Source organism: Carcharodon carcharias, chromosome 7, assembly GCF_017639515.1.
Source record: "Carcharodon carcharias isolate sCarCar2 chromosome 7, sCarCar2.pri, whole genome shotgun sequence".
NCBI lineage: Eukaryota > Metazoa > Chordata > Chondrichthyes > Lamniformes > Lamnidae > Carcharodon > Carcharodon carcharias.
Window position 1 is genome coordinate 72,691,971 of NC_054473.1, and position 27,035 is coordinate 72,719,005.

General features: G+C 44.2%; 1 protein-coding gene across 4 annotated transcripts in view; it reads left to right on the forward strand.

The window, feature by feature from the left end:
• zmynd10 (zinc finger, MYND-type containing 10) overlaps positions 1-27,035 on the forward strand; it is a 307,591-nt gene that overhangs the window by 33,350 nt on the left and 247,206 nt on the right. For all 4 annotated transcript variants that reach the window (XM_041191869.1, XM_041191870.1, XM_041191867.1 and 1 more), the window contains 4 exons: positions 1,125-1,259; positions 11,490-11,578; positions 15,945-16,048; positions 21,527-21,699. In XM_041191869.1, the coding sequence (XP_041047803.1) occupies positions 1,125-1,259; positions 11,490-11,578; positions 15,945-16,048; positions 21,527-21,699 (501 nt within the window). The remainder of the gene's footprint in view (positions 1-1,124; positions 1,260-11,489; positions 11,579-15,944; positions 16,049-21,526; positions 21,700-27,035) is intronic.

Here is a 27,035-nt window from a genome sequence, read left to right on the forward strand (position 1 = left end):
ATTACAAATCACACCCTTGTGAAAATGCTAGCCATTATTTGCCAATGATCCTTGAAGTTGAACAATTTCGTTATCCATGGATGCCTGGGTGAAAATGTCAGCCAACCTGAACTTTGACCTCCCCTCTTTTTGTAGCCTAGATAGGCATCCATCTTGGGTGCAATTTGTTCTTATTAAGATGACTTTCATTAACTGAATGAAAATACATCTTTGCTTTTTGAAGAACATGGTTCCATTCAAATGAAGTAAAACGATGCTGAAAATATAGCTGAAGCTGTAACTCCATCTTTGGGGAGAGCAATCTTATGAAATCTGCCATCCCTGCAAATTTCTCATCCCATGGCAAAGTGATTAGAACATTTAACATACATTTTTCTTTTCCTTTCCTACTATAATAAAATATTGATTAACAGTAGTTACAGTTTACCACCAAAAATATCTTCTAAAGTCTTTCAATGTTCCCACTTTTCACTTTTCCCTTTTCTTTCTACTTCCGCCACAACTTCCCCCACCACCTGTAAATGATAGTACTTGAGGTACTGTAAGGAAATCATTAATTTTATTCACTCACCAGCAGCCTGCCAAAGGCCTGGTTTGTCAGTTGATACAATATTATCTTTCTGAGAACTACACAGTGGTGTTACTCTGAATGTAGTGATTGTAAGGTCTTGTGTGATTAAGCAAACAGTTCTTTAGAAGTTTACTTGTTCTTCCATTTTGTCAGACCTGTTAATAGTAAGTGCAACCATGGCCTTGAATTTGCCATGTATACATTAGTAGCCAAATTTTGTGGCGTTTATCTTAAAGGGTTAATGCTTCTACCAAACTGAAAGATAGAGGGACAGTATACAACTGCACCAAGTACTTGATGCATTACTAAAAATAATTGCTAATTTGACACCATTACTAACAATAATTTCTGTTCCAAATTATTTTTATTTAAATATGAATTTTCAAACTCACCACAATCCAAGGATCAAACCTGTGATGTTCCTGATCTTAACAAGGTAACAAGTGGGATATTCATCCGCTGAGCTCTGTTATGGGCTTAATGCAGTTGCTGACCCATCCACACTTTTCAACCACCTCTAATGGAATGTCTCTTTTTAATATATTGCGTGCAGGATGTGTGTGACTCTGCAGATGAGGCGGTGCTGGACCTTGCTGATTACTGCCATCGAAAGCTGACCCTGCTGGCTGCACGGAGTGATGGCTGTGAAAAGCAGGAATTGGATAGAACATCGCCAGCATCCTTAGAGGTATGATATAGAGCTAAACCACTGTTGATATGGTATCCCTATGTATTAGATTATGTTACTGCATTTCTATGACCAGACTGCATGTGTATTTTGTTATGATCCCTGTAGAGACTGATAACTGTTAAAAAGAGATATGAATTTCCCAGTGACCAACTCAAAGGATCATATATCAAGATTTTAAGACTTTGGCCGAGATTTTCTGGGCCCGCCTACTAGCGGGATTTACTGGTACAGCTAAAGACAATGGACATTTGGCTGGCTCAGGCCAGAAAATCCTGCCCTTTTATTGTAACAAACACAATAAAATCAAAATAGATGAAACATTATTTGTAGGCAATAATAGACTAAACTCCAGAAAAAGTATTCCCCCTTAATTTCTTAACTGAAACCCCATGCCACATCTAGACATTATCCCACACTATCTGCAAAAATGTAGTCTTGTATTTAAAATCCCAAGCTTCTCCCTGCTTTAGGAGGATCTCTTTTCCTGCTCCACCAGAATGAATCTTCTGGTGTTCTATTAAACAAAGTATCCTTCACTAAATCTTCTGAGCATAATCAAATGGACTTCCAGTAGCAAGGTACTCTCTGGTGATTCCTTGGTTTTTAACTCTCCATAATCCTTGTTCTCTTGAATAGGGGTTCTGCCTTCACGACAACTGCCCTTGATGATTATCCCAAAAGCAGTCCTTTCCTTCTGCCTGGCATAGCAGCACCTGCTTCCAACCTTCTTCCCCAAACCTTGCTGTCTGACTGACCCTGAAAGTTCGTGGCCTGGATTTTCACTCCCTGAGAGATGGTGTTCCTTGGGAGTCAGGTGGGTGACCCTGGAACGAGCATGGAGGATGCAGAATCAGAAAAACTTAACAGTCCTCACCCACTCACACCCCCAAACACTCCCATGCCTCATCCCCAGATCATGCCCCCACCCACCCCCATGACCCCTCGTACCCTCCATGCCAACCTATGGCCCCCACACCCTGCATAATCCCTATGACAACTCATGCCAATCCATGCCTCCCCACCCACCACCGTTTGCCCTTGTACTTACCACGCCAACTCATCCAGTATCCACCATGGGTAGACCTCAGGACCCATGCTGTAATTAAACAAAATAGTGTCAGTTTTGTCTATTGCAGACTGTTTTTTAATGCTCTCATTCATAAAACCTATTTACTACATCATCCCTTTTAACAAGAATCATTCAATTGTAATCCCTACTAAAACAAGCATTGGAATTCATAGTCCCACTTCAAAGAGTCCATAAGATTATAACTTGGAGCTGTCAATCAAAGTGTGAAATTGCAGGCACTCCACTGTAATAATGGACAGTTGTGAAATCAGTTATGCAGCCCTAACCAGTGATGTTAGCCCTAAGGCTAATGTCATCAGACAGAGCAAAAAAGCAAGCAATCATTTTTTTTTTAACACTCCAGCCAGTTTTTTCAAAATTAAAGGGCAGGAGATTTAAATGCCTTGACATCTACTCTTGAAAGTTCCTTTTGACACTTTTGGCAGTTGTTTTTGACAGTTCCAATGAGTTTATGCACTTTTAACACAGATTCATGCCTACTTTTAGCAATCCAAAAAGGGTACCTTCACTCACCCAAAGGGCACCTGAGCTCTCCCAAAGGGCACCTGATCTTCCCCAAAGGGTACTGACCTCCTGCAAAGGACACCCAGCCGTGAATGGTGGTGGACAATTATACAACTCACTGGAGGAGGATGCTGCACAGATATCCCCATCCTCAATGACGGGGGAGCCCAGCACATCATTGCAAAAGATAAGGCTGAAGCGTTTGCTACAATCTTCAGCTAGAAATGCCGAGTGGGTGATCCATCTCAGCCTTACAAGAGATCCCCAGCATCACAGATGCCAGTCTTCAGCCAACTCGATTCACACCAAACAGCTGAAGGCACTGGATACTGCAAAGGCTATGGGCCCCGACAATATTCCAGCTATAGTACTGAAGACTTGTGCTCCAGAACTTGCTACACCCCTAGCCAAGCTGTTTCAGTACAGCTACAACACTGGCATCCACCCAGCAATGTGGAAAATTGATCAGGCATGTCCTGTACACAAAAAGCAGCATAAATCCAATCCAGCCAATTAACGCCCCATAAGTCTACTCTCGATCATCAGTAAAGTGATGAAAGGGGTCATCAACAGTGCTTTCAAGGGACACTTGCTTAGCAATAACCTGCTCACTGACACTCAGTTTGGGTTCCTCCAGGGCCATTCAACTTCTGACCTCATTACAGCTTTTGTTAAAACATGGACAAAAGAGCTGAACTCCAGAGGTGAGGTGAGAGTGACTGCTCTTGACATCAAGGCCACATTTGACTGAATGTGGCATCAAGCAGCCCTAGCAGAACTGAAGTCAATGGGAATCAGGGAAAAAACTCTCCACTGATTGGAGTCATACCTAGCACAAAGGGAGATGGTTGTGGTTATTGGAGGTCAGTCATCTCAGCTCCAGGACATCACTGCAGGAGTTCCTCAGGGTAGTGTCCTCGGCTGAACCACCTTCAGCTGCTTCATCAATGACCTTCCTTCCGTCATAAGATCAGAAGTGGGGATACTCGCTGATGATTGAACAATGTTCAGCGCCATTCACAGCTCCTCAGATACTGAAGCAGCCCATGACCAAATTCAGCAAGACCAGGACAACATCCAGGCTTGGGCTGACAAGTGGTAAGTAACATTCGCGCCACACAAATGCTAGGCAATGACCATCTCCAACAACAAAGAATCTAACCATCGCCCCTTGACATTCAATGGCATTACCATTGCTGAATCCCCCACTATCAACATCCTGGAAGTGGTTATCATTGACCAGAAACTGAACAGGACTAGCCATTTAAATACTGTGGCTGCAAGAGCAGGTCAGAGGCTAGGAACCCTGCGGCAAGTATCTCACCTCCTGACTCCCCAAAGCCTGTCTACCATCTACAAGGCAGAAGTCAGGAATGTGATGGAATACTCTTCCCCTTGCCTGGATAAGTGCAACTCCAACAACACTCAAGAAGCTGGACAACATCCAGGACAAAACAGCCCACTAGATTGGCACCCCATCCACAAACATTCACTCTCTCTACCACTGACGCACAGTTGCAGCGGTGTGTACCAAGGCTCCTTAGACAGCACCTTCCAAACCCATGACCACTATCATCTAGAAAGACAAGGGCAGCAGACACATGGGAACACCGCCTAGAGTTCTTCTCCTAGCCACCCACCACCATGACTTGAAAATATATCGCCGTTCCTTCACTGTCACTGGGTCAAAATTCTGGAACACCCTCCCTAATAGCATTGTGGGTGTACCTACACCACATGGACTGCAGCAGTTCAGGAAGGCAGCTCACCACCACCTTCTCAAGGGCAATTAGGGATGGGAAATAAATACTGGCCTAGCCAGTAAAGCCCACATCCCTTTAATGAATTATTAAAAAAAACCTAACTTCCCCCAAAGGTGTCCCGGGGCCATATCCAAAGGGGTACCTTACTTCTCCAAAAGGGGTACCCTAACTATCCAAGTGAATCTATAAAGCTCATACTTTCTCCTACCAGATATAATCTATGCATGACTGGTTTTAGATACCTCTCACACCAAAATCACACATGGGTGGAGGCAGCTGCTGATTTCTATGGACAACTTCCTCTGTGAAGTGTGCATATATGAAACACAACCCAATCCTATTCCCATCTCCCTGAAAATGGTCCAATTTTCGGGCTTGTCCACTATTTTTGTAACGACAGAGAGGTTGTCCATCATTGTGAAAATCCATGTCTGTGTGTCAGTTAGAAGCAAGGCCAGCTTCTTTTTCCTTTGTGTCCGAGTGTTAAAATTTGCATCTGACTTTAAATAAGTTTCAATTTGAGTTTCTGTCCCCACAACAAGTAGGTCACATGGGTTTGTATCCAGGTAGACTCAATATGAGGTCACATGGGCTTGTCTTGAGTCAGATCCCATATGAGGACCAATCCCCTCATTTTACCTTGAATTATAGGAGACAGTTTAAAACATAACCGTCTTATATATCCAGCATTCGTAACAGTTTCCTTTGGTAGTTGGCCTTGCTGCTGGGATACAGAGCAAAGCAATGTAACATTATGTATCATTTCCAGATTGGACATTTCGCTACCCTGTGGTAAGTTCGTTTTTAATTGGGCACAGGAATTTACATTTCAAAGAAATGCCTGAGGTTGTAGAAGGGATCTTAATGTGGTATATAAAATATTATAAATGGTAAACTCCAGATATTAATTTTAAGAAATTCATCATGATTTGGAACTAATTGCCAGGTTAGGGTGTTAGAGGCAAAAGTATTAGTCACATTCAGAGTACAGCTGGTTGGTGTAACAGGACATTTAGAGTTCTAAAGCTTTGATGGTCTGAATGACCATCATAAAGCCCTAGATTTTCTTATGTGCTTATTATTGCCCTACTACAGGCTTGCCCAACCTTTTTGCATGGGGGCCACATTTCAAAATTTTTCTCACTTAAAGGGTCAATGAGCAAATTTCAGAAGGATAAACTTTAGCACAACAATAAACATGTATTTCAAAATAAAACTGGGGTATGAAAAGAAACACCATGCTGAGCAAAAAATACAATGAGTAATAATAGAATGAGAGTGTGTGTGAGAGTCCGGCTCACTCACAGTATCAGGGTCCTCACTCAGTCACCCTCACCCACTGTGAGAGTGGATGACAGTGCATGATGGTGTGGTGGGTGAGGGTGAATGAGAACTCCGGTACTGAGAGTGAACCAGACCTAGGGACGCACTCTGCGACCCCCCCCCGCCACCCCACACACACACACACACACACACACACACACACACACACTCCCCTCACACATACTCTTTCCCTCTCCTCTCTCACTGCCCCCTGCAATCTCTTATCTCCACGCCACACATTCTCTCACCTCCTTCTCGTAATCTCTCACTGCCATCCACAATCTTTCATCTTCCCACCTCACATTCTCTCACCTCCCACCACTGCAAACTCTCACCTCCCCACCACAACCTCTCACCTCCCCCAACACACCTTCTCACCTCCTCCCCACAACCTCATTTCCCCTTCCACAATCTCTCACCTCCTCCCAACAACCTCTCACCTTCCCCACTGCACAATCTCTCGCCTCCCCCCACAATCTCTCACCTCCCCTAACGCACCTTCTCACCTCGCCCCCACATAATCTCTTCACCTCTCCTTCCACAATCTCTCACCTCCCCACCAACAATCTCTCACCTCCCTCCCTGCAATCTCTCATCTCACCCCCACAATCAATTGCCTCCCCCACCACAAACTCTCACCTTTCCCCCCCACACATTCTCTAGTACCCCCCCCCACACTCTCCCTCAACCCCACTCGCTCTCAGCCCCACACTTGCTCTCACCTCCACTCTCCCTCAACTTCCCCCCCACTCTCTCAACCCCCTCCACCCTCTCTCAACCCCCTCCACCCTCTCTCAACCCCCTCCACCCTCTCTCAACCCCCTCCACCCTCTCTCAACCCCCTCCACCCTCTCTCAACCCCCTCCACCCTCTCTCAACCCCCTCCACCCTCTCTCAACCCCCTCCACCCTCTCTCAACCCCCTCCACCCTCTCTCAACCCCCTCCACCCTCTCTCAACCCCCTCCACCCTCTCTCAACCCCCTCCACCCTCTCTCAACCCCCTCCACCCTCTCTCAACCCCCTCCACCCTCTCTCAACCCCCTCCACCCTCTCTCAACCCCCTCCACCCTCTCTCAATGCCCCACACTCCCCTCAACCCCCTCCCACACTTTCTCACATCCTGCTACACTCTCTCACACAACCCCACACTTTCTCTCAACCCCCTACATTCTCTCTCAACCCCCCACCCTCTCACTCAACCCCCCCACACCCTCTCAACCCCCTCCACACTCTCTCAATCCCCCACACTCTCTCAACCCCCTCCACACTCTCTCAATGCCCCACACTCCCCTCAACCCCCTCCCACACTCTCTCACACCCCGCTACACTCTCTCACACAACCCCACACTCTCAACCCCCCCACATTCTCTCTCAAGCCCCACACATTCTCTCTCAATCCCCCTCACACTCCCTCTCAACTCACCCCTCACACTCTCTCTCAACACCCCCCCCACACTCTCTCTCAACCCCCCCAACACTCTCAACCCCCCTCACACTCTGTCAACATCCCCTCACACTGTGTCAACATCCCCTCACACTTTCTCTCAAAGCCCCCCCACACTCTCAACGCCCCCTCACACTTTCTCGAACCCCCCCCACACTCTCTCTCAACCCACCACCCTCCCACTCTCTCTCAAAGCACCCCCCAACAACTCCACACACTCTCTCTCACACAGCCTCCAGTCATTCATTTCTCAGACACCATTGGGTACTGCCCCTGATGCCTCGTGTTCCAATTCAGGCTGCTTGAGCCCCACTCAAACTTGCCTAATCCTTGTTCCAGCCCGCCATGGCCCTGCTCTGGACACCTGCGCCCCGCTCGCTTAAGCTCAGCTTTGGCTGACCCATGCCCCGCTCAGGCAGACACCTGGGTCCTGCTCCCCAGCACGTCCGCTCCCTTATCCACACCCTCTGGCGCGTCCAGTCCCTTGACCCCACTCCCTGGCACCTCCACTGCCTTGTCTGTGCTCCGCAGTATCTCCATTCCCTTGACCCTGCTCCCCGGCACCTCCAATCCCTTGTCCATGCTCCTCGAAACCTCTGCTCCCTGGGTAACACTCCTCAAAACATCCACTCCGTGGTCCACACTCCTCAAAATATCTGCTCCCTGGGCCATGCTCCTCGAGACCTCCACTCCCTGGGCCACACGCTTCAAATCCTCCACTCCCTGGGCCATGCTCCTCGAAACCTTCGCTCCCTGGGCCCCGCTCCTCAAAATGTCCACTCCCTGGACCACGCTTCTCAAAACCTTCACTCCCTGGGCCATGCTCCTTGAAATCTTTGCTCCCTGGGCCATGCCCTTCAAATCCCCCATTCCCTGGGCCATGCTGTGCAAAACCCCCGCTCCCTGGGCCAGGCTCCTCAATTCCTCCACTCCCTGGGCCACGCTCCTCAAATCCTGCACTCCCTGGGCCACACTCCTCAAATCCTCCACTCCCTGGGCCACACTCCTCAAATCCTCCACTCCCTGGGCCACACTCCTCAAATCCTCCACTCCCTGGGCCACGCTCCTCAAATCCTCCACTCCCTGGGCCACACTCCTCAAATCCTCCACTCCCTGGGCCACGCTCCTCAAATCCTCCACTCCCTGGGCCACACTCCTCAAATCCTCCACTCCCTGGGCCACACTCCTCAAATCCTCCACTCCCTGGGCCACGCTCCTCAAATCCTCCACTCCCTGGGCCACGCTCCTCAAATCCTCCACTCCCTGGGCCACGCTCCTCAAATCCTCCACTCCCTGGGCCACGCTCCTCAAATCCTCCACTCCCTGGGCCACGCTCCTCAAATCCTCCACTCCCTGGGCCACACTCCTCAAATCCTCCACTCCCTGGGCCACGCCCCTCAAATCCTCCACTCCCTGGGCCACACTCCTCAAATCCTCCACTCCCTGGGCCACGCTCCTCAAATCCTCCACTCCCTGGGCCACACTCCTCAAATCCTCCACTCCCTGGGCCACGCTCCTCAAATCCTTCACTCCCTGGGCCACGCTCCTCAAATCCTCCACTCCCTGGGCCACGCTCCTCAAATCCTTCACTCCCTGGGCCACGCTCCTCAAATCCTTCACTCCCTGGGCCACGCTATTCGAAACGTCTGCTCCCTGGGCCACGCTCAACACGTACGCTCCCTGGGCCACGCTCCTCGAAACTTCGCTCCCTGGGCCACGCTCCTCAAATCCTCCACTCCCTGGGCCACGCTCCTCAAATCCTCCACTCCCTGGGCCACGTTCCGCAAAACCTCCACTCCCTTGGCCACACTTCCCAGGCCTCAAACTCATCGCCGCTGGTGTTCGCTGCTCCTCACAGATTGTTTCTCTCCCACATTTGTGAGCCTATCAGCAGCAAGCGCAGGAAAGAAATGACCTGTGATTGGGGAACAGCTCCATGCAGACTCTTACCTGTTTGATTGGCATTTTGAAAACTTACTCCGGAGGCCACATAGAGAGACCTGCATTCGGCCTGCAGGCCATAAGTTGGGCAAGCCTGCCCTAGTGTATTAATATCCCTAGATGTTAGACTTGGCTTAACTTTATTGTTCTAGCTTCTAAGTCAGAAGATTGTGGATTCAAGCTCCGCTTCAGCACTTGAACACATAATCTCAGCCGACACTTCAGTGTAGTATGAAGGAGTATTGCATTGTTGTAGATGCCATCTTTGGGATGAAATATTAAACCAAAGCCCTATTTTCCTCTGAGGTTAGGTGGAAATACAAGATCCCATGGCATGAGTATCAGCAGGGCAGCTTTCCTGGTGTCTTTATTCCTCAACCAACACCTTCAAAAAACAGATTATCTGACTGCTTATCTCATTGCTGTTTGCAGGATCTTACTATGCACAAATTGGTTGGCACAATTCTCCATATTACAAGTGACTACACTTCAAAAGTACTTAATTGGTTATGAAGCACTTTGGGACAATCTGAGGTTGTCAAAGGTGTTATACAATGCAAGTTTATTCTTCTTTCTTTGAAACCTTGCCCAGAAACTTCCTGGTTCAGAGCAAAGAACTTTTGATCTAGTCTTAATTCATAATTTAGACTTTGATAATTCTATTTTTTAAGCACCAGGTTTCCACTTTGCTATGTTATTTATGCTGCTTAATTCAAACTGTTAGATAATTCAAACATTTTAAGCACAGAAATGACTGAATTGTCAGGAGTTTTCATTATTATTTTTGCCAAGTTTTTAAATGGCGCTGGTCTTTAATCCCTATAGAAACCAGGGAATGTTAGTCTTAAAATAAAAAAGGTCAAATTGTTGCACAGAAGCTGGAAGTATATGTACTCCATTGAATGATCCCTTTCCATTTCACTTGGCTACTAATCATACATCCTTCTCTTGGTGGGGATTTATGATAGCATGAAATGGGAAAAAGTCATTCAGTTCAACACTCCCCTTCCATCTGCAAACTGTGCAACATTTGCCCTATCATGATTTCTATGTAACATGCTCAGCCCCTGAGCATTTGGTATGTAAAATTTCTTCTTGTGACAGTAATTAAGAAAATTTCACAATATCTATCCAACAACCTTACAATCTATATTTAGCTTTACTTTCAGCAAGAACTTATTGCCATGTCCCAGAAACTCATAGAGTGTATGCACTTGCATTTCTAACCTTCAATCTTCTTCACAATCAGACCCATCTAATTGATTTAAAGAAATGAACTGACACAATATGAACTGCTTTTGCTAGGAGTCTAACCCATATGTCTACCACTTTGTATAGGTGCAGAACGCAAATCTTTTTTAATCCCTTACCGCAATTTTCTAAATCTAGCAAGAAAGAACATGAGAAAGGAAAGACGCCACCCAACTTCCTCTGTCGCTCAGAACCTGTTTCAAGATTCATTCTGACCAATGTTGAATCTTTCACAAATGCATTTTCCTTCACTCCTTACTGGAATCAGGGGCCGTCCTAATCCTTTTTTAAATGCATCTGCCAAGTCCAAATTTACTGCACCTTGATGCCAGATTACCCCACACATTGGCTGCTCTAAAGACAGGTTTGAATCTTGCAAATGAGCTGTTGGCAAATGCAGGCAGCCATACGAAAATTTAAAAGAGTAAAACTCACCTCGAGAAGCATTCAGGACTGCAATCTGTGCATATTAAATAGCAGAATTAAAACCTTCTGCTGACCCCCTAACTGTTCCGTTCAGAACGTGTGACACATGACAAAGTAAAGCCAGTGCACATAGGTCTCTGCACCTTTCTCTTGCCGCGTAAGGGAGAATATAAAAGCACCACAGGTTAACTATAGCTATTACCCATACTAATACAATTATTGTTAATCATTGCAATTATCTAATGAATTGGATCAAGAAAATGCAGCTTTGTTGCAGATTTTATCACCCAACGTGCACTTTACAGTACACAAGTTACAGATGCAACATATTATTTCTTGAGTCCAGATGAACGCTGAACAAAGCAAAACCGAGTAAAATTACTTCAGCTATTCCTGTAATGTTTGTGAGGTTTTCGGCTTCAAAGACAATTTGTGGTACATGTATGGGTTAAAATGATATGTGCTTGTATTTTGTTTTATAAAGGAATTACAGAAGCAGAGTCAAGAGCTGGAATTTGATATCTCCCTGAAGGCTCTCTCTATTCTTCGCTATATAACTGATCACATTGACAGGTGTGTAACTGCTGTGTGTAGCAGATTAGCAGATGCATTGTGAAAGGAACCCTTAGGAGGAAGTGACCATAATATGATAGAATTTACCCTGCAATTTGAAAGGAAAAAGCTGGAATCAGGTGTAACGGTATTACAGTTGAATAAAGGCAACTACAGAGGCGTGAGGGAGGAGCTGGCCAGAATTGACTGGGAGATGAGCCTAGCAGGAAAGACAGTGGAACAGCAATGGCAGGAGTTTCTGGGAGTAATTTGGGAGACACAGCAAAAATTCATCCCTAGGAAGAAGAAGCATACTAAAGGGAGGGCGAGGCAACCATGGCTGACAAGGGAAGACAGGGACAGCATAAAAGCTAAAGAGAAAGCATACAATGCGGCGAAGAGCAGTGGGAAACCAGGGGATTGGGAAGCCTACAAAGACCAACAGAGAACAACTAAAAAAGAAATAAGGAGGGAGAAGATTAAATATGAGGGTAAACTAGCCAGTAATATAAAAGAAGATTGTAAGAGTTTTTTTTAGATATATGAAGGGTAAGAGAGAGGCAAAAGTGGACATTGGGCCGCTGGAAAACGACACTGGAGAAGTAGTAGTGGGGAACAAAGAAATGTCGGAGGAACTGAATAGGTACTTTGCATCAGTCTTCACGGTGGAAGACACGAGTAACATCCCCAAAGTTCAAGAGAGTTGGGGGGCAGAGGTGAGTATGGTGGCCATTACCAAGAAGGTGCTAGGAAAACTGAAAGGTCTGAAAGTGGATAAATTACCTGGACCAGATGGATTACACCCCAGAGTTCTGAAGGAGATAGCTGAAGAGATAGTGGAGGTGTTAGTGGTGATTTTTCAGGAATCACTGGAGTCAGCAAGGGTCCCAGAGGACTGGAAAATCGCTAATGTAACCCCCCTGTTTAAGAAGGGAGTGAGGCAAAAGACGGGAAATTACAGGCCGATTAGTCTGACCACGGTCATTGGTAAGATTTTAGAGTCCATTATTAAGAATGAGATTTCAGAATACTTGGAAGTGCATGGTAAAATCGGGCAAAGTCAGCATGGTTTCATCAAGAGGAGGCCATGCCTGACAAATCTGTTAGAATTCTTTGAGGAGGTAACGAGTAGGTTAGACGAAGGAGAGCCAATGGATGTTATCTACTTGGACTTCCAGAAGGCCTTTGACAAGGAGCCACACAGGAGGCTGCTCAGTAAGATAAGAGCCCATGGTGTTAGAGGCAAGGTATTAGCATGGATAGAAGATTGGCTATCTGACAGGAGGCAGAGAATGGGGATAAGGGGATCCTTCTCAGGATGGCGGCCGGTGACTAGTGGAGTTCCGCAGGGGTCAGTGTTGGGACCACAACTTTTCACTTTATACATTAATGATCTAGATGAAGGAACTGAGGGCACCCTGGCTAAGTTTGCAGATGATACAAAGATAGGTGAAGGGACAGGTAGTATTGAGGAGGCGGGGAGGCTGCAGAAGGATTTGGACATGTTAGGAAAATGGGCAAAGAAGTGGCAGATGGAATACAACGAGGGAAAGTGTGAGTTCATGCACTTTGGTAGGAAGAATAGAGGCGTAGACTATTTTCTAAATGGGGAGAGAATTCAGAAGTCTGGAGTGCAAAGGGACTTGGGAGTCCTAGTCCAGGATTCTCTTAAGGTTAACTTGCAGGTTGAGTCGGTAATTAGGAAGGCAAATGCAATGTTGGCATTTATTTTGAGATGATTATAAAATCATATAAAAGCATATAAAATATGAATATAAAAGCAGGGATGTGCTGATAAGGCTTTATAAGGCTCTGGTCAGACCACATTTAGAATATTGTGAGCAATTTGGGCCCCGTATCTCAGGAAGGATGTGCTGGCCCTGGAGAAGGTCCAGAGGAGATTCACGAGAATGATCCCAGGAATGAAAGGCTTAACATATGAGGAACATCTGAGGACTCTGGGTCTATACTCGATGGAGTTTAGAAAGATGAGGGGGGATCTGATTGAAACTTACAGAATACTGAAAGGCCTGGATAGAGTGGATGTGGGGAAGATGTTTCCATTAGTAGGAAAGACTAGGACCCGAGGGCACAGCTTCAGTGTAAAGGGAAGACCTTTTAGAACAGAAATGAGGAGAAACTTCTTTAGCCAGAGAGTGGTGAATCTATGGAATTCATTGCCACAGAAGGCTGTGGAGGCCAGGTCATTGAGTGTATTTATGACCGAGATAGGTAGGTTCTTGATTGGTAAGGGGATCAAAGGTTATGGGGAGAAGACAGGAGAATGGGGTTGAGAAACTTATCAGCCATGATTGAATGGCGGAGCAGACTCGATGGGCTGAATGGCCTAATTTCTGCTCCTATGTCTTATGGTCTTATGGAAAGAAGAAGCACGTTTTACATACTGGGTGGCACAATTGAGAAATTTTGTGTTTTTTTTTCAAGTGAATCAGTTTTGTACTTATTAGGATGACGTATGTTGACTGATGAGGCATTCCATTTTACCCTCAGGTCAGTGAAGTATTGGTTAAATGTTAAATGCTATGCCCTGGGCACTATTCCAGCAAGGTCTTCTAACCCCAATATCTACATCAGTACTACAACAATGAGACAGTCCTATTTAATACATCTACTATACCCACATATTTGAATAAGATTGCTAATTTAGCATCAACTTTTTGTTAAATTGTGAACACTGGATTGTTCACAGGAACTTGGTTCATAACGCCTTGATTTTTCTTTATATTTCATTTCCTTAAAGCACAGCTCATTAAATTGCGGTCCACAAGATGACTAGATTCTGTTCCTGTTGGGGGCTGGGCATCCTGCTTGCTATGAGCAGCATCTCATGAGAATGTTCCATTCTATACTTTTTTCTGATTAACTTTGCTTTTGTTATGCATTGTGTATATACAGCTTCACCACCCTCTAAGATCTCTGTGCTCTTCCAATTCTTGTCTTTTGTGTATCCCTGATTTTCATCGTTCTAGCAATGACATTGTGGGCTCCAACTGCCTAGGCCCTGAGCTCTGGAATTTCCTCCCTAAACATTTCCACTTCTCTTTCCTTCTTTAAGGTAATCCTTAAAACTTATCCATCCTAATATCACCTTAGTGATCCTGTGTTGAATTTTGTTTGCTAATGCTCTTGTGAAGTGCCTTGGGACATTTAATTATGCATGTTAAAGGTATATATTGTTAAAGACATACATTTTCTTTCTGCAATAATTTTAAGTATCTGCAATTAAAGTATGGTTTTCTTCTGGGTAGTTTCCATGCCATTTTGAATAAAAGACAGGGGAGGCATACACTTGAACATAACTCCTAAAGTTTTTTCCATGATAGGAAAACATCAAAAATGCTGAAATGCGGCAATGTGTGCAGTCTGAACTGGTGTTGGTATTATTTTTTACATGCTGGTTCACCTGGTGGAACACTGCCCCTGGTATTGGCACAATCCTAAAGGTAAATATTACAGCCATTAACTGCCACAAAAGTATGTGAATGTGGGTATCCAAGACTTGCCTGTAGTTCACTAGCTTTTTCCTGATTATTTGACTAGCTTAAATGGAAAGAAAGAACTTGAATTTATTTAACATCTTTCACAGCCGTACAACATCCTGAAGTACTTTACAGCCAATTAAGTTACTTTTAAAGTGTAGTTACTGCTGTGATGTAGGAAACATGGCAATTTGAGCACAACAAAGTCCTATAAGCAGCAATGAATTAAATACATTCTGATCATTTGTTTTGGTGTTGGTTGAAGGATAAATGTTGACCAGGATGCTGGAATAATGACCATGTCTTTTAGGCGAAGGCAATCCTGGTCTTTGTCAGTGGTGTGAGTGGAAGGGCGTCATTAGATTGAATGGGATTCCAGGTCTGGGAGTGCTTCATTGTTGGAGATGTTGTTCTTTGGGTGAGGTGTTAAACCAAGAGCCCTGTCTACCCTCAGTTGAATGTAAAAGAATCCATAGCACTATTCGAAGAGGAACCAGAGTTATTCAGATGTCCTGACCAACATCAACCCGCTAACCACAAATGAAACAAGTTATCTGATCATTTATCTTCTTACTGTCTGTAGGACCTTGTTGCTTACAAATTGGAGGCTGAAAAGTTTATATTAAAACAATGACTATATTTGAGAAAGTACCTAATTAGCTGTAAAGCATTTTAGGACACCCTGAGATAATGAGAGGTGCTTTATAGATGCAAGTCTTCGTTTCTATAAATGCAAGCTCTTTTCATTTCAATGGACAGCCAAATTCTGACAATATTTACCCAATGCGTTAGGCAAGTTAAAATGCTCATCTCTGGTTTTCTATGTTTGCCTGCTGCCTTTTCTATCATGTTTCTGTTTACTATGCATTGTCTCTTTTTATATGCAGCCTGCCACTGAGTGTCCAGACACGACTCCTGAACACACACAATATCCCCTGCGTGCTGGTACACCTGGTGGAATACTGCCCCTGGAGCCGATACAGTTCCAAAGGTTTGTGCTCCTGACATTAGTTGCTACAGATGTGGGTTAATGTGACCATCCAAGACATGCCAGTGGTTCACTAGATTTTTCCTTATCATTTAACATTCTTAAATACTGCAGACTTTTTTTGAGCTGAAGAAAGGTCTGGTCTTTGTCAGCAGTAAAGAAAGGGGAAGGGCAAGGATTTGGCTGCATTGTGTTGGGGGGAGTTCCAGCTCTGGCAGCGCTGGTTTGTGACTTTCTGAGAGATGTCTAAAAAACTTCAATATGTTGTTCATATGAAGATGGACGATATCTTTCCATCTATTCACCTATTTAATAACAGGCATTCACACCTGTCCACATCTTTCTGTCCCTTCAGTTAAGGGGAAAATACACAGGCCAGAATTTTCCAGCCCCTCACACCGGTGGGATCTTCCGGTCCCGCCGATGTGAAGAGGTTTCAATGGTTCGCCAGCCCCGCCATGGAGTACCCGCTGCAGGGAGGCTGGAAAATTACGGCCACAGTGTCAGACCATCTGCATAGGTTAAAACTAACAGACATTTTATTAACACACAGGATAATATACAGTGAGGTACAGCGAGATAAATTATGACATATATGGAGAAGAAGAACCAGTCTGCCTTATGGCATATTTCTTACACAGCTCACTATTCATCAAGGTTTTTCAATAAGGCAATCTTTTACAAACCTTGTGATCTAATATTGTAGAAGGAATTGAGGCAGAAGGAATTGAGGTAAACCAGCCATGATGGTATTAAATGGCAGAGCAGACTTGAAGGCCCAAATGACTTCCTCCTGCTCCCATTTCTTGTTTCTTATGAGTAAGTTGTAGAGAAAGATAACTTAGTACTAGTGAGTCACCAGATTGTTCAATTATACAGGTCTGTGGAAAAACACATTCGCATTCCTGATTTCACTTAGGGCTCAAATTACAGCTTGAATGAATCAGGATGGAGAGTGGCTTCAGGAGAACTTCCAGGTGATAGTATTGCCATGCATCTGCTACCCTTGTCCTTCTGGATGGTAGTGGTCATGGGTTTGGAAGGTGCTGTCTAAGGACAGCTTTGACACTTCCTGGATAGCTTTGACAGGTTTGCCACTTCCTGGAGAGTTTTGACAGGTTTGAAAGTTGAACAGCTCCTTAACATTTCCTGGACAGCTGGACATTTCCTGGAGTGCAGGACAGTTCCTTGACAGCTAGACATCACTGGACAGCTGGACACTTCTTTTATAGCTTGATGGTTCCAATGAATTTGTCTGTAAAAAGTGTATAATCATGTTCATTTTTAACAATCCCAAAGGATTCTTTATCTCTCCCAAAGGGTGCCATACCTCTCCCAAAGGTGTCACAGAACCCTATGCAAAGGGGTACCTTACCTCTCCAAAGGAGTACTATTCTGGCTACCCATAAGAATCCATCAAGTTCAGACCTCCTTACCTCCTCTTACCTGTTGTATTCTGCACATTCCGGATTCCACACTCCTGTTCTTCCAAAAGCCCACTTCAGTGGAGGCAGCCAGTGATTTAAATGGCCAGCTGCCTCTGCAAGTTGCAAAAGCACGAACCCTAGCCTAACTCCAGTCCTGCCCCTGCAAAGATGGGAAATGCCAGGTTCGGGGGCAGGACTTAGAAATTTTGGCCATTTCCGGGATTTTCCCCACAACGGGGAGCTTCTCTGTCATGGCGAAAATCTGGGCCCCAAGGTACCGAATTCGTTTAATTTTGATTTATTTTTTAGAGGTAAGTGACTAATTTCATATTTAGTTTGTAAAGTTACACATTTGCAAAACAAAAGTGACTTTGCGATGGGATGCCTAACTTTTCTTCAGTACTAGTGGTCAATAAATTGTTGGGCATCAGGGCTCTTTACAATGACTCTGGTTATCTTTGGGCAAAATGTCACTATAATCAGAAAGCAGATGATGGACTGTTAATAATAAAACAGTAAAATCAGTAACCATGAGCAGCTGATGTTTGAAGAAACACTAATGTTGTTTTGTGCTGCATTATTTTCGTTCTGTTCTCTTCTGATTCTTACTAAGACACAGTTCCGTGGAGGAGGGATCATTGCTCAGTGCATATGTTTGCCCCATATTCCCCACTCTCACATTTTCCAGCAAGTGTCACTGGAAGCAGGAACTCCATTACAGCAGTGATTTGGTTCTTAAATTGTCCCCAGGTCTTTGCCTTCACTGCTTCCATCCCTCTTTTTCTCTCTCTCTCTGTCCCTCCCTCTCTCTTTCTCTCTCTCTCTCTCTCTCTCTCTGTTCTCTTTCTCTCTCTTGGCTTTTCCTATGTTACATGGGGTCGCCAAGGTGCTGCTTGATCACCCTCTATTTCAACTGTAATTTTTAGGACTTGGAGGGTGGTTTTACAGCATGATGCCCTTCCATCCATTAATCCTCCCCATTTATCTGGTGGACCAGCACCAATACATGCCTGCACCAAGCCTTGCTTGCACCAGTGGCTGGGTTTTCTTCATTGTTTCCATCTAGAAGTTTATTTTATTCTTTCATGGGATATGGACATCGCTGGCAAGGTCAGCATTTGTTACCCATCCTTAATTGCACTTGAGAAGGTGGTGCTGAGCCACTTTCTTGAACCCTTGCACTCCATGTGGTGTATGTACATCCACAGCGCTGTTCAGTAGGCAGTTCCAGGATTTTGACCCAGCGACGGTGAAGGAAAGGTGATATAGTTCCAAGTCAGGATGGTGAGTGGCTTGGAGGGGAACTTGCAGACGGTGGTGTTCCCATCTATCTGCTGCCCTTGTCCTTCTAGAAGGTGTTGTTGAAGGATGCTTGACGAGTTGCTGCAGTGCATCTTGTAGATGATATATGTCCTGGGACTGAGATGATTGGTCTCCAACAACCAGAACCATATTTCTTTGTGGCAGGTATGACTCCAACCAGTGGAGAGTTTTCCCCCGATTCCCTTTTTTTAAAAAAATATACTTTATTCATAAAATATCTGAAAGAACATTACAAAACATTTCAAAATGGCCATCACAAAAAGTGCAATCCTATTCAACTTTTCCACATAGATCATGAGGTGCTTCAATACAATTAATGAGCATCACAGACATTTTCAATATGGTCATTATAGACAGTCAGACAGTGCAATGGTATTCAAGTTATCAACATAGATCATGTTGCACTCTGGAGTGTTTCAATACAGTTATGATACATTTAGTTTTCACAGTATGCATTCATTGTGAGTCAGACAGCCCAAGGGGCCTATGCAATTTCCAGCCCCTCGGTGCACTGTGGCGGAAAGGTCCTAGACAGCGACCTTTCCCCATTGCGCCTTTGCGGCGGCTGCCCCAAGCTTTAGTGCGTCCCTCAGCACGTAGTCCTGGACCTTGGAATGTGCCAATCTGGAATGCTCAGTCAGGGACAACTCTTTGCCCCGGAAGACCAACAAGTTTCGGGCAGACCAAAGAGCGTCTTTCACTGAGTTGATGATCCTCCAGCTGCAGCTGATGTTTGTCTCGGTGTGTGTCCCTGGGAATAGCCGGTAGAGCACAGAGTCCTGTGTCACAGAACTGCTGGGGATGAACCTCGACAAAAACGACTACATCTCTCTCAAAACCTTCTTTGCAAAGGCACATTCCCCAAGGAGGTGAACAACGGTCTCTTCCCCACCACAGCCACCTCAAGGGCAGTGTGCGGAGAAGGTGAGACTCCTGGCGTGTTGGAAGGAGCTGACAGGGAGGGCCTTTCTCACCACCAACCAGGCTACGTCTTGGTGCTTGTTGGAAAGTTCTGGCGATGAGGCATTCTGCCAAATGACTTTGACAGTCTGCTTGGGGAACCATCCGACACGATCCACCATCTCCTTTTCTCTCAGGGCCTCTAGGATGTTACATGCCGACGATTGCCTGATGGACATGTGGTCAAAGGTGTTTCTCTCCATAAATGTTTCCATGAGGGACAGGTGGTAGGGCACAGTCCAACTACTTGGAGCGTTCCGCGGCAGCATGGTTTTACTGGGGTCCCCAATTCCCATTGACTTCAATTTTGCTGCGGCTCCCTGATGCCACACTCAGGCAAATGCTGCCTTGATGTCAAGGGCAGTCATTTCTACAAAAGAGTTCAGCTCTTTTGTCCATGTTTGGATCAAGGCTGCAATGATGTTGGGAGCCAAATGGCCCTGGCAAAACATAAACTGAGCATCAGTGAGCAGGTTATTGCTGTGTAAGTGCCACTAGGTAGCACTGCCACCCAACACCTTCAATCATTTTGCTGATGATCGAGAGTAGACTGATGGGGCTGGAATTAGCTGGTTTTGATTTGTCCTGCTTTTTTGTGGACAGGACATATCTAGGCAATTTTCCACATTGTCGGGTAGATGCCAGTGTTGTAGCTGTACTGGAATAGCTTGACTAGGGAGGCAGCTAGTTCTGGAGCACAAGTCATCAGTGCTACTGCTGGGATATTGTCAGGACCCATAGCCTTTCTAATATCCAATGCCTTGTGCAGTTTCTTGATATCACTTGAAATGAATTGAATTAGCTGAAGACTGGCATCTATGATGCTGGCGGCCTCAGGAGGTGTTCATTCTTTGTGAAGTGAAACTTCCCATTAACAAGTTTCAACCTTGTCATCAAGAAGATATAGATGAAGGAATAGGGGGTTTGCAGTTTGCAGACAGCACTAAATTAAAGACACACTAAATTATGTAGATTGGAGCAGGATGTTGCAAAGATTAAGTGATCAAGGCAAAAATGTGGCAAATGGAGTTCAATCTAGGGAAGTATGAGGCCATCCATTTTGGATTAGAGAAAGACAAATTGAAATATTTTCTTAATGGTGAGAGCCTAAGAGCTGTGGTGAAGCAAACGAATCTAAGTATGAGTCATTAAAAGCCAGTGCACAAGTAAAAAAAGTAAATCAAAAAGTCTGTTAAAATATTGGCCTTTATCACAAAGGGGTTGGAATTCAAAGTGTGGAAGTGATCCTTTAGTTGAGCAGAGCCCTAATAGGATTAAATTACAAAGCAGATTTAATAAATTTGGCTTGTATTCCCTTGCTTTTAAAAGTTTCAAGGTCAATCCTCCCCTCCTGAAACCATGTTGACTGTTGTTAATTATATTATCTTAATGCAACACAAATATCCATGTTGCTTTTATTTATTGAACCATCTGGTGAAGTATTATTAATGCTGGTTCAATGAGTGAATCACAGACTAAACCACAATACTAAGTTCCCTAATAATTCTGGTTCTGAAGTAGACTTCACAAATCGTTGTGGCCCTACGACTGAACTGGATTGAATGCTTTTAAAGTTGTGGTTACTTCAGTGAAGCAATATCAATTTTAAGATGGGAGATGAAGATTGCCATTTATTTATTTGAGCCAATCTGGCTCGTTGAGAGCTAAATAGAAATGTAAGGAGAATATAAGGAGAATATTCTTTATTCCACTGACCTAGTAATTAAGCTAGTTGGCTCAGTCTTCTTTGGGTCTGCTTGCATCCCAATAGGTGAATTGAAGAGGTACGCTGATGGCAAGTGGCACAAAGTCCCCATTGAGGACAGGCTGAAAATAACTAAGCTAGATGGGCAGGTCTGGATTGCATTGTACAACCTGGTGCTGAAGCCTGACTGCCAACAGAGGTATGACTTCAACAACTTCAACAAGAACCAGCTACTCAAGGTACAGCTTTTCAGACAAAAAGATTTCTGTTTGTCGATTTTGGTTAACAAATAGACTACCTTTCCTGAATGAAGAATTGGACTTATCAGAAGTCACACCAAGTTGTACTGAGCTGATGTTGCATTTTTTATCCCTGTGAACTCATCTGGCCCTGCTGCCAAACGTTTTTTTACATACAAACATACATATGATCATGCGAATTAGGAGCAGTAGGCCACTCGGCCCCTCGAGCCTTCTCCACCATTCAATAAGATTATGGCTGATCTGAATGTAACCTCAACCTCACATTCCTGCCCACCCCTAATAACCTTTCACCCCGTTATTAATCAAGAATCTACCTAGCTCTGCCTTAAAAATATTTAAAGACTCTGCTTCCACCGCCTTTTGAGGAAGAGTGTGCCAAAGACTCTCAACTCTCTGAGAAAAAATTTCTCATCATCTGTCCGACAAATGGAATATTATGTGAGCAAACGTGAAATAGTTCATTTTGGCAGAAAGAATAAAAAAGAAGCTTATTATCTAAATGGTGAGAGATTTGTTTTGACCGATGCAGCTGGTAAAGCGGAGTTATTTTAAAATCCCGAGGGAAACTTTAGTCAACTGTCATAATCTATAATTTTAAGTGTTATGTTTGAGGTGCGACTTTAAATTCAGGAATCAGACCACCAGTTCTCAAGGCTTTATACTAAACTAAATGAAACGTTTTATCAATTTACACAGGTTAAAATATACATATACATGGCTACAAATTACTACGATCATAACTTTTAACAAATTCCCAAACTAATCTCCATTAAGGCAACAGCAACCCATAGACGTAACCAAACACCAGGCAAAGCATTTTCACCTTACGAATTCAAAGTGAGGTTCTTTTCACTTTGGTTCCTTGCAGACACAGTCGTAGGTTTACAGGCTTTGATCTTACATTGCCTCTGCTCTGCACACCCAAAACAGTTGTCTTGTTATACCTACCACTGCCCATTGAATGTTAATTCTCCTTGTATCAACAACCTCTGGACTAAACCTCTCTAACAATAAAACCCCTTTCATAGTACCAATTTTATTAGTAATATAAACGTATTGCTCGGTAGCTACTGGATAGGCATCAGTTTTCACCCCACTTCTTGAATGCTCTATTCAAAAAATGCAAATTCACACTATCTCACTTACATATCAAAACTAGTACAAATCAAAGCACCCAGATTAACTGGTTTTAATCCAATTAAGACACACCCACAGACTAAACCTATTTTTTAAAAGAAAAATATTTTCCAATAATACTATGTACATTAATTAGCTTCATTACAGATTGCAGAGCTGTGAGATTCAGAGGGATCTGGGTATCCTAGTGGCATGAATCACAAAAGGTTAGTCTGCAGGTACAGCAGTTATTTAGGAAAGCTAAAAGCTAATAGAGTGTTATTATTTATTGTGAAGGAGTACAAAAGTAGGGATGTTATGCTTCAGTTGTACAGGGCATTGGTGAGACCACATCTGGAGTATTGTGTACAGTACTGGTCTCCTTATTTAAGGAAAGATGTAAATGTGTTAGAAGCAGTTCAGAGAAGGTTTATTAGACTAATACCAGGAATGAGCAGGTTGTCTTATGAAGAAAGGTTGGACAGGTTAGGCTTGTATTGAATGGAATTTAGAAGAGCTAGTAAGGAGAAAATGTGCGAAGATTTGTGCTCTTCCCATTAACCCGTGCTGCATGGATATAAGCTGAGGACTAGTTCAAAGTAGGGCTTAAAGTCCTACTGATCAAATGTCATTGTTGGGGCTCACACATGAAAAATAGTCACCTGGGCAGGTTAGCCAAGGGCAAGCAGGACAATGGAAATGTACTCTAGCATTGAGTCAACATACTCAGAAATGGAGGAAAGAAAATTGGTCCAAGGTGATAATAAAATATGCATAAAATCTATATGAAAATAACTATTTCCTTCAGTTTTACATCAATGGGAACACATGTCCTGTGCTTACTCTCACTATTTCAGTCAACTTGGTGGCATGTGGATATTCTTTTCTCCCCTTGCACCCAGCCCTTAAACTAAGGGGAGAGACAAGATGAGACAGGAATTCCAGTTAGTTGGTCAAAGAAAGGAAAAAAATGAAGACTCTTTAATGGTAATTTTTTTCAAAGAAAGTCAGCTGAAATTTGAAGCCAACTGATTATCTCGCCTATGTTTTGATAGTTAGAAAATGGTTTACAACTGTGGTACAGAGAATCTAATTTCTGACACCTCTGGATAAAGAGAGAGACAGACTGAGAGGAATATACAAATAGAGAAAAAGGCAGAAAAGCAGTTGATTTTACTCGTCATAATTTGACTTCCCTTTTTAACGAAGGTTGAATTTTTGAAAACAAATTGTGGCTCGTTAAGAGAATCGGGCATGGTAGTTGAAGATGGAAGCTGACAAGGATCTTTAGCCTCCTGAAGGAAGTAAGTGGAAGTGGGGGAGGCTGGACAGACGGTGAAAGATACGGTGCATCACAATGGAGCATTGATGTTCAGAGGAAGTAGGGTAGTTTGAAGAGGGAGCGGTAGACGGTAGTGATGGGAATGATGGGGTGGAAGGATGGGATGGGATAATGAGGGGGTTAAGGGGTAGGTGACAATGAGAAAAATGGAGTTAGTGTTGCACAAATGACTAGGGAGAAGATGGGAAGTATCTTCCTCATAACCTGTGAGGTTCAGCCTTCAGCTGTCGGTGGCTCCTTTACCCTCCCACCACACCTCATGGACAGAATTGAATATGACAGAGTTGAAAGGAAAAGAAACTAAAAGGGGGAAAAGGCAGGAGAGACAGCGAGAAACAAATACACAAAGGTATCAGAGGTGGATGAGAAAGTAAGCATGTTGCCTGATATTACACAAAATATAAAAGTTTTCCCATCACACTTTTGTTTATAAGATTCCTACCGTTAAAGAATGGGATATAATCTGATCCACCTTGAGATGCACCATGGGAGATTTGCTAATATATTTATAGGTAAATCCTGAAACCATTTTAAGACTACGTTTTTTTTTCATTTATGCGATGTGGGCATCGCTGGCTAGGCCAGCATTTATTCCCTATCCTTCATTGCCCTTGAGAAGGTGGTGGTGAGTTGCCTTCTTGAACTGCTGCAGTCCCTGTGGTGTAGGTACACCCACAGTGCTGTTAGGGAAAGAGATTCAGGATTTTGACCCAGCGACAGTGAAGGAATGGCAATATATTTCCAAGTTAGAATGGTGGATATCTTGGAGGGGATCTTCCAGGTGGTGGTGTTCCATGTGTAGGTTGCCCTTGCCCTTCTAGATCGTAGCGGTCGTTTGTTTGGAAGGTGCTGCCTAAGGAGCCTTGGTGAATTCCTGCAGTGCTTCTTGTAGATGGTACACACTGCTGCTACTGTGCGTCGGTGGTGGAGGGAGTGAATGTTTGTGGATGTGGTGCCAATCAAGTGGGCTTCTTTGTCCTGGATGGTGTCAAGCTTCTTGAGTGTTGTGGGAGCTGCACTCATCCAGGTCAGCGAACATCTCCACTTCTAACCTTATGATGGAAGGAAGGTCATTGATGAAGCAGCTGAAAGTGGTTGGGCCTGGGATCTAATGGTTTCCATCCCAAGTTATTAAATAAATAGAGACACAAAATTGCAGGTGCATTAGTCATAATTTTCAAAAGCTGTCTTGATTTGGGATTTGTTTCATTGGATTGATGAAGTGCAAATGTCATTCCACTATTTAAGAAGGGGAAGGGGTGAGAGAAATCAGGTAACAATAGGGCTGAATTTTACACTGATCGGGTGGATGCGTGCCCAACCCAATTGGGCGTAAAATCGCGCGAGACGACATTGGGCGAGCATCCCGACGTCGTCCCACGCTCACAAGATATTTCACGCAGAAGTCGGAAGCACGCCCGCCGACCAATTAAGTGGTCAGTTAGGCCCATTAACGACGCAATTGTTTGTCATTTTACATAGCCCGTCCAACCTTACAGTTGGTGGATGGGCGAGTCAGCCAGGCGGTCTTTGTATTTTTCAACAAACCTCACCCACAGGCGGGATGAGATTCCCATGATGAAATAAAATATTATTAAGTTTCTGTGGACAGCATTTTTCATAAGCTAAGTTTCCAGTGATTGGTTATGATACATTGACATTTTTTCTCAGCTTTTGAAACCTTTATTTTTGCTGCTTCTGGTCTTCAGCTCCCTAAGGCAGCATTCTGCCTTCTGGGAGCTTTCTGTCAGTGCTGGCCCATGCCCACATTGATGTCATCACCCGCCCCCACCCCGGCAGCGCTGAGCGTTTCAGCACATGTTTCATGCTGGCTGGCTGTTAATTGGCCAGCCAGTGTGGAATCACGATTGAAGGCTGATCGCAGTGGGCGATCCATTTCCCGGCTGACCCCGGGCCCGCTGATCACGCCTGCCCACTCAGCTGAAAATTCAGGCCATAGATCTATTTATCGTAAGTTGTGAGAAAACTTACTGGAAGCTGTCATCTGGGATAGAGCAATTAGAAAAGTCTGCGTTGATCAGAATGAGTCCAGATGCATTTGTGACGGGTATGTCATGTCTGACTAAACTGGGTGGAAACCTTTGAGGGAGTCACTTAAATAGTGGAAAAGGAATGTTATCTATATGGGCTACCAAGGACATTTGATTAATGTTTGTATAAGAGATTAGCAGCAATTATGACATTGCGCAGTGTTGGAGACAACCTTGTGATATGGGAAGGAAACTGGAAGTAGGAGACTCTGAGTATAATAAAGGCAACATGATTGGCAGAATCCTAGGGATCTGTATTGAGGTCCCAGCTGTTTACCATATATGTCAAAGATTTGGGTGAAGAACTAGAGAATTATATATCCAAGTTTGCAACTGGTACTAAGTTAGGAAGAGCAGTAAGTTAGGAAAATGGGAGCAGGAAGTTACAAAGGGACATAGATAAAGTGAGTGGGAAAACAGTAGCAAACGTGGGTAAATGTGTGAATCAAAAAAAGACAAACCAGAATATTTTTTAAGGTTAAAACTAAGAACTGGGGAGGAGAAAAATGATCTGTATGTCCATGTACAAATCACTAATAGCTAGTAAGTAAGTACAAAAAGTAATCAAACAACGCTAGAGGAATTGATCTTTGTCTTTAGGGAGCTGTAATGCAAATAGGAGAAAGTTATGCTTCAGTTATACAAAGCCCTGGTCAGAACCTATCCAGAACACTGCATTCGGTCTGGACTTCACACCCCAGGAAAGACCTGTTGGCCTCGGAGGGGGTCAGCACAAGTTCACCAGAATAATATCAGGGCTTAATAGGTTACATTGCAAGACCAATTTTCATAATTCTGGCTGT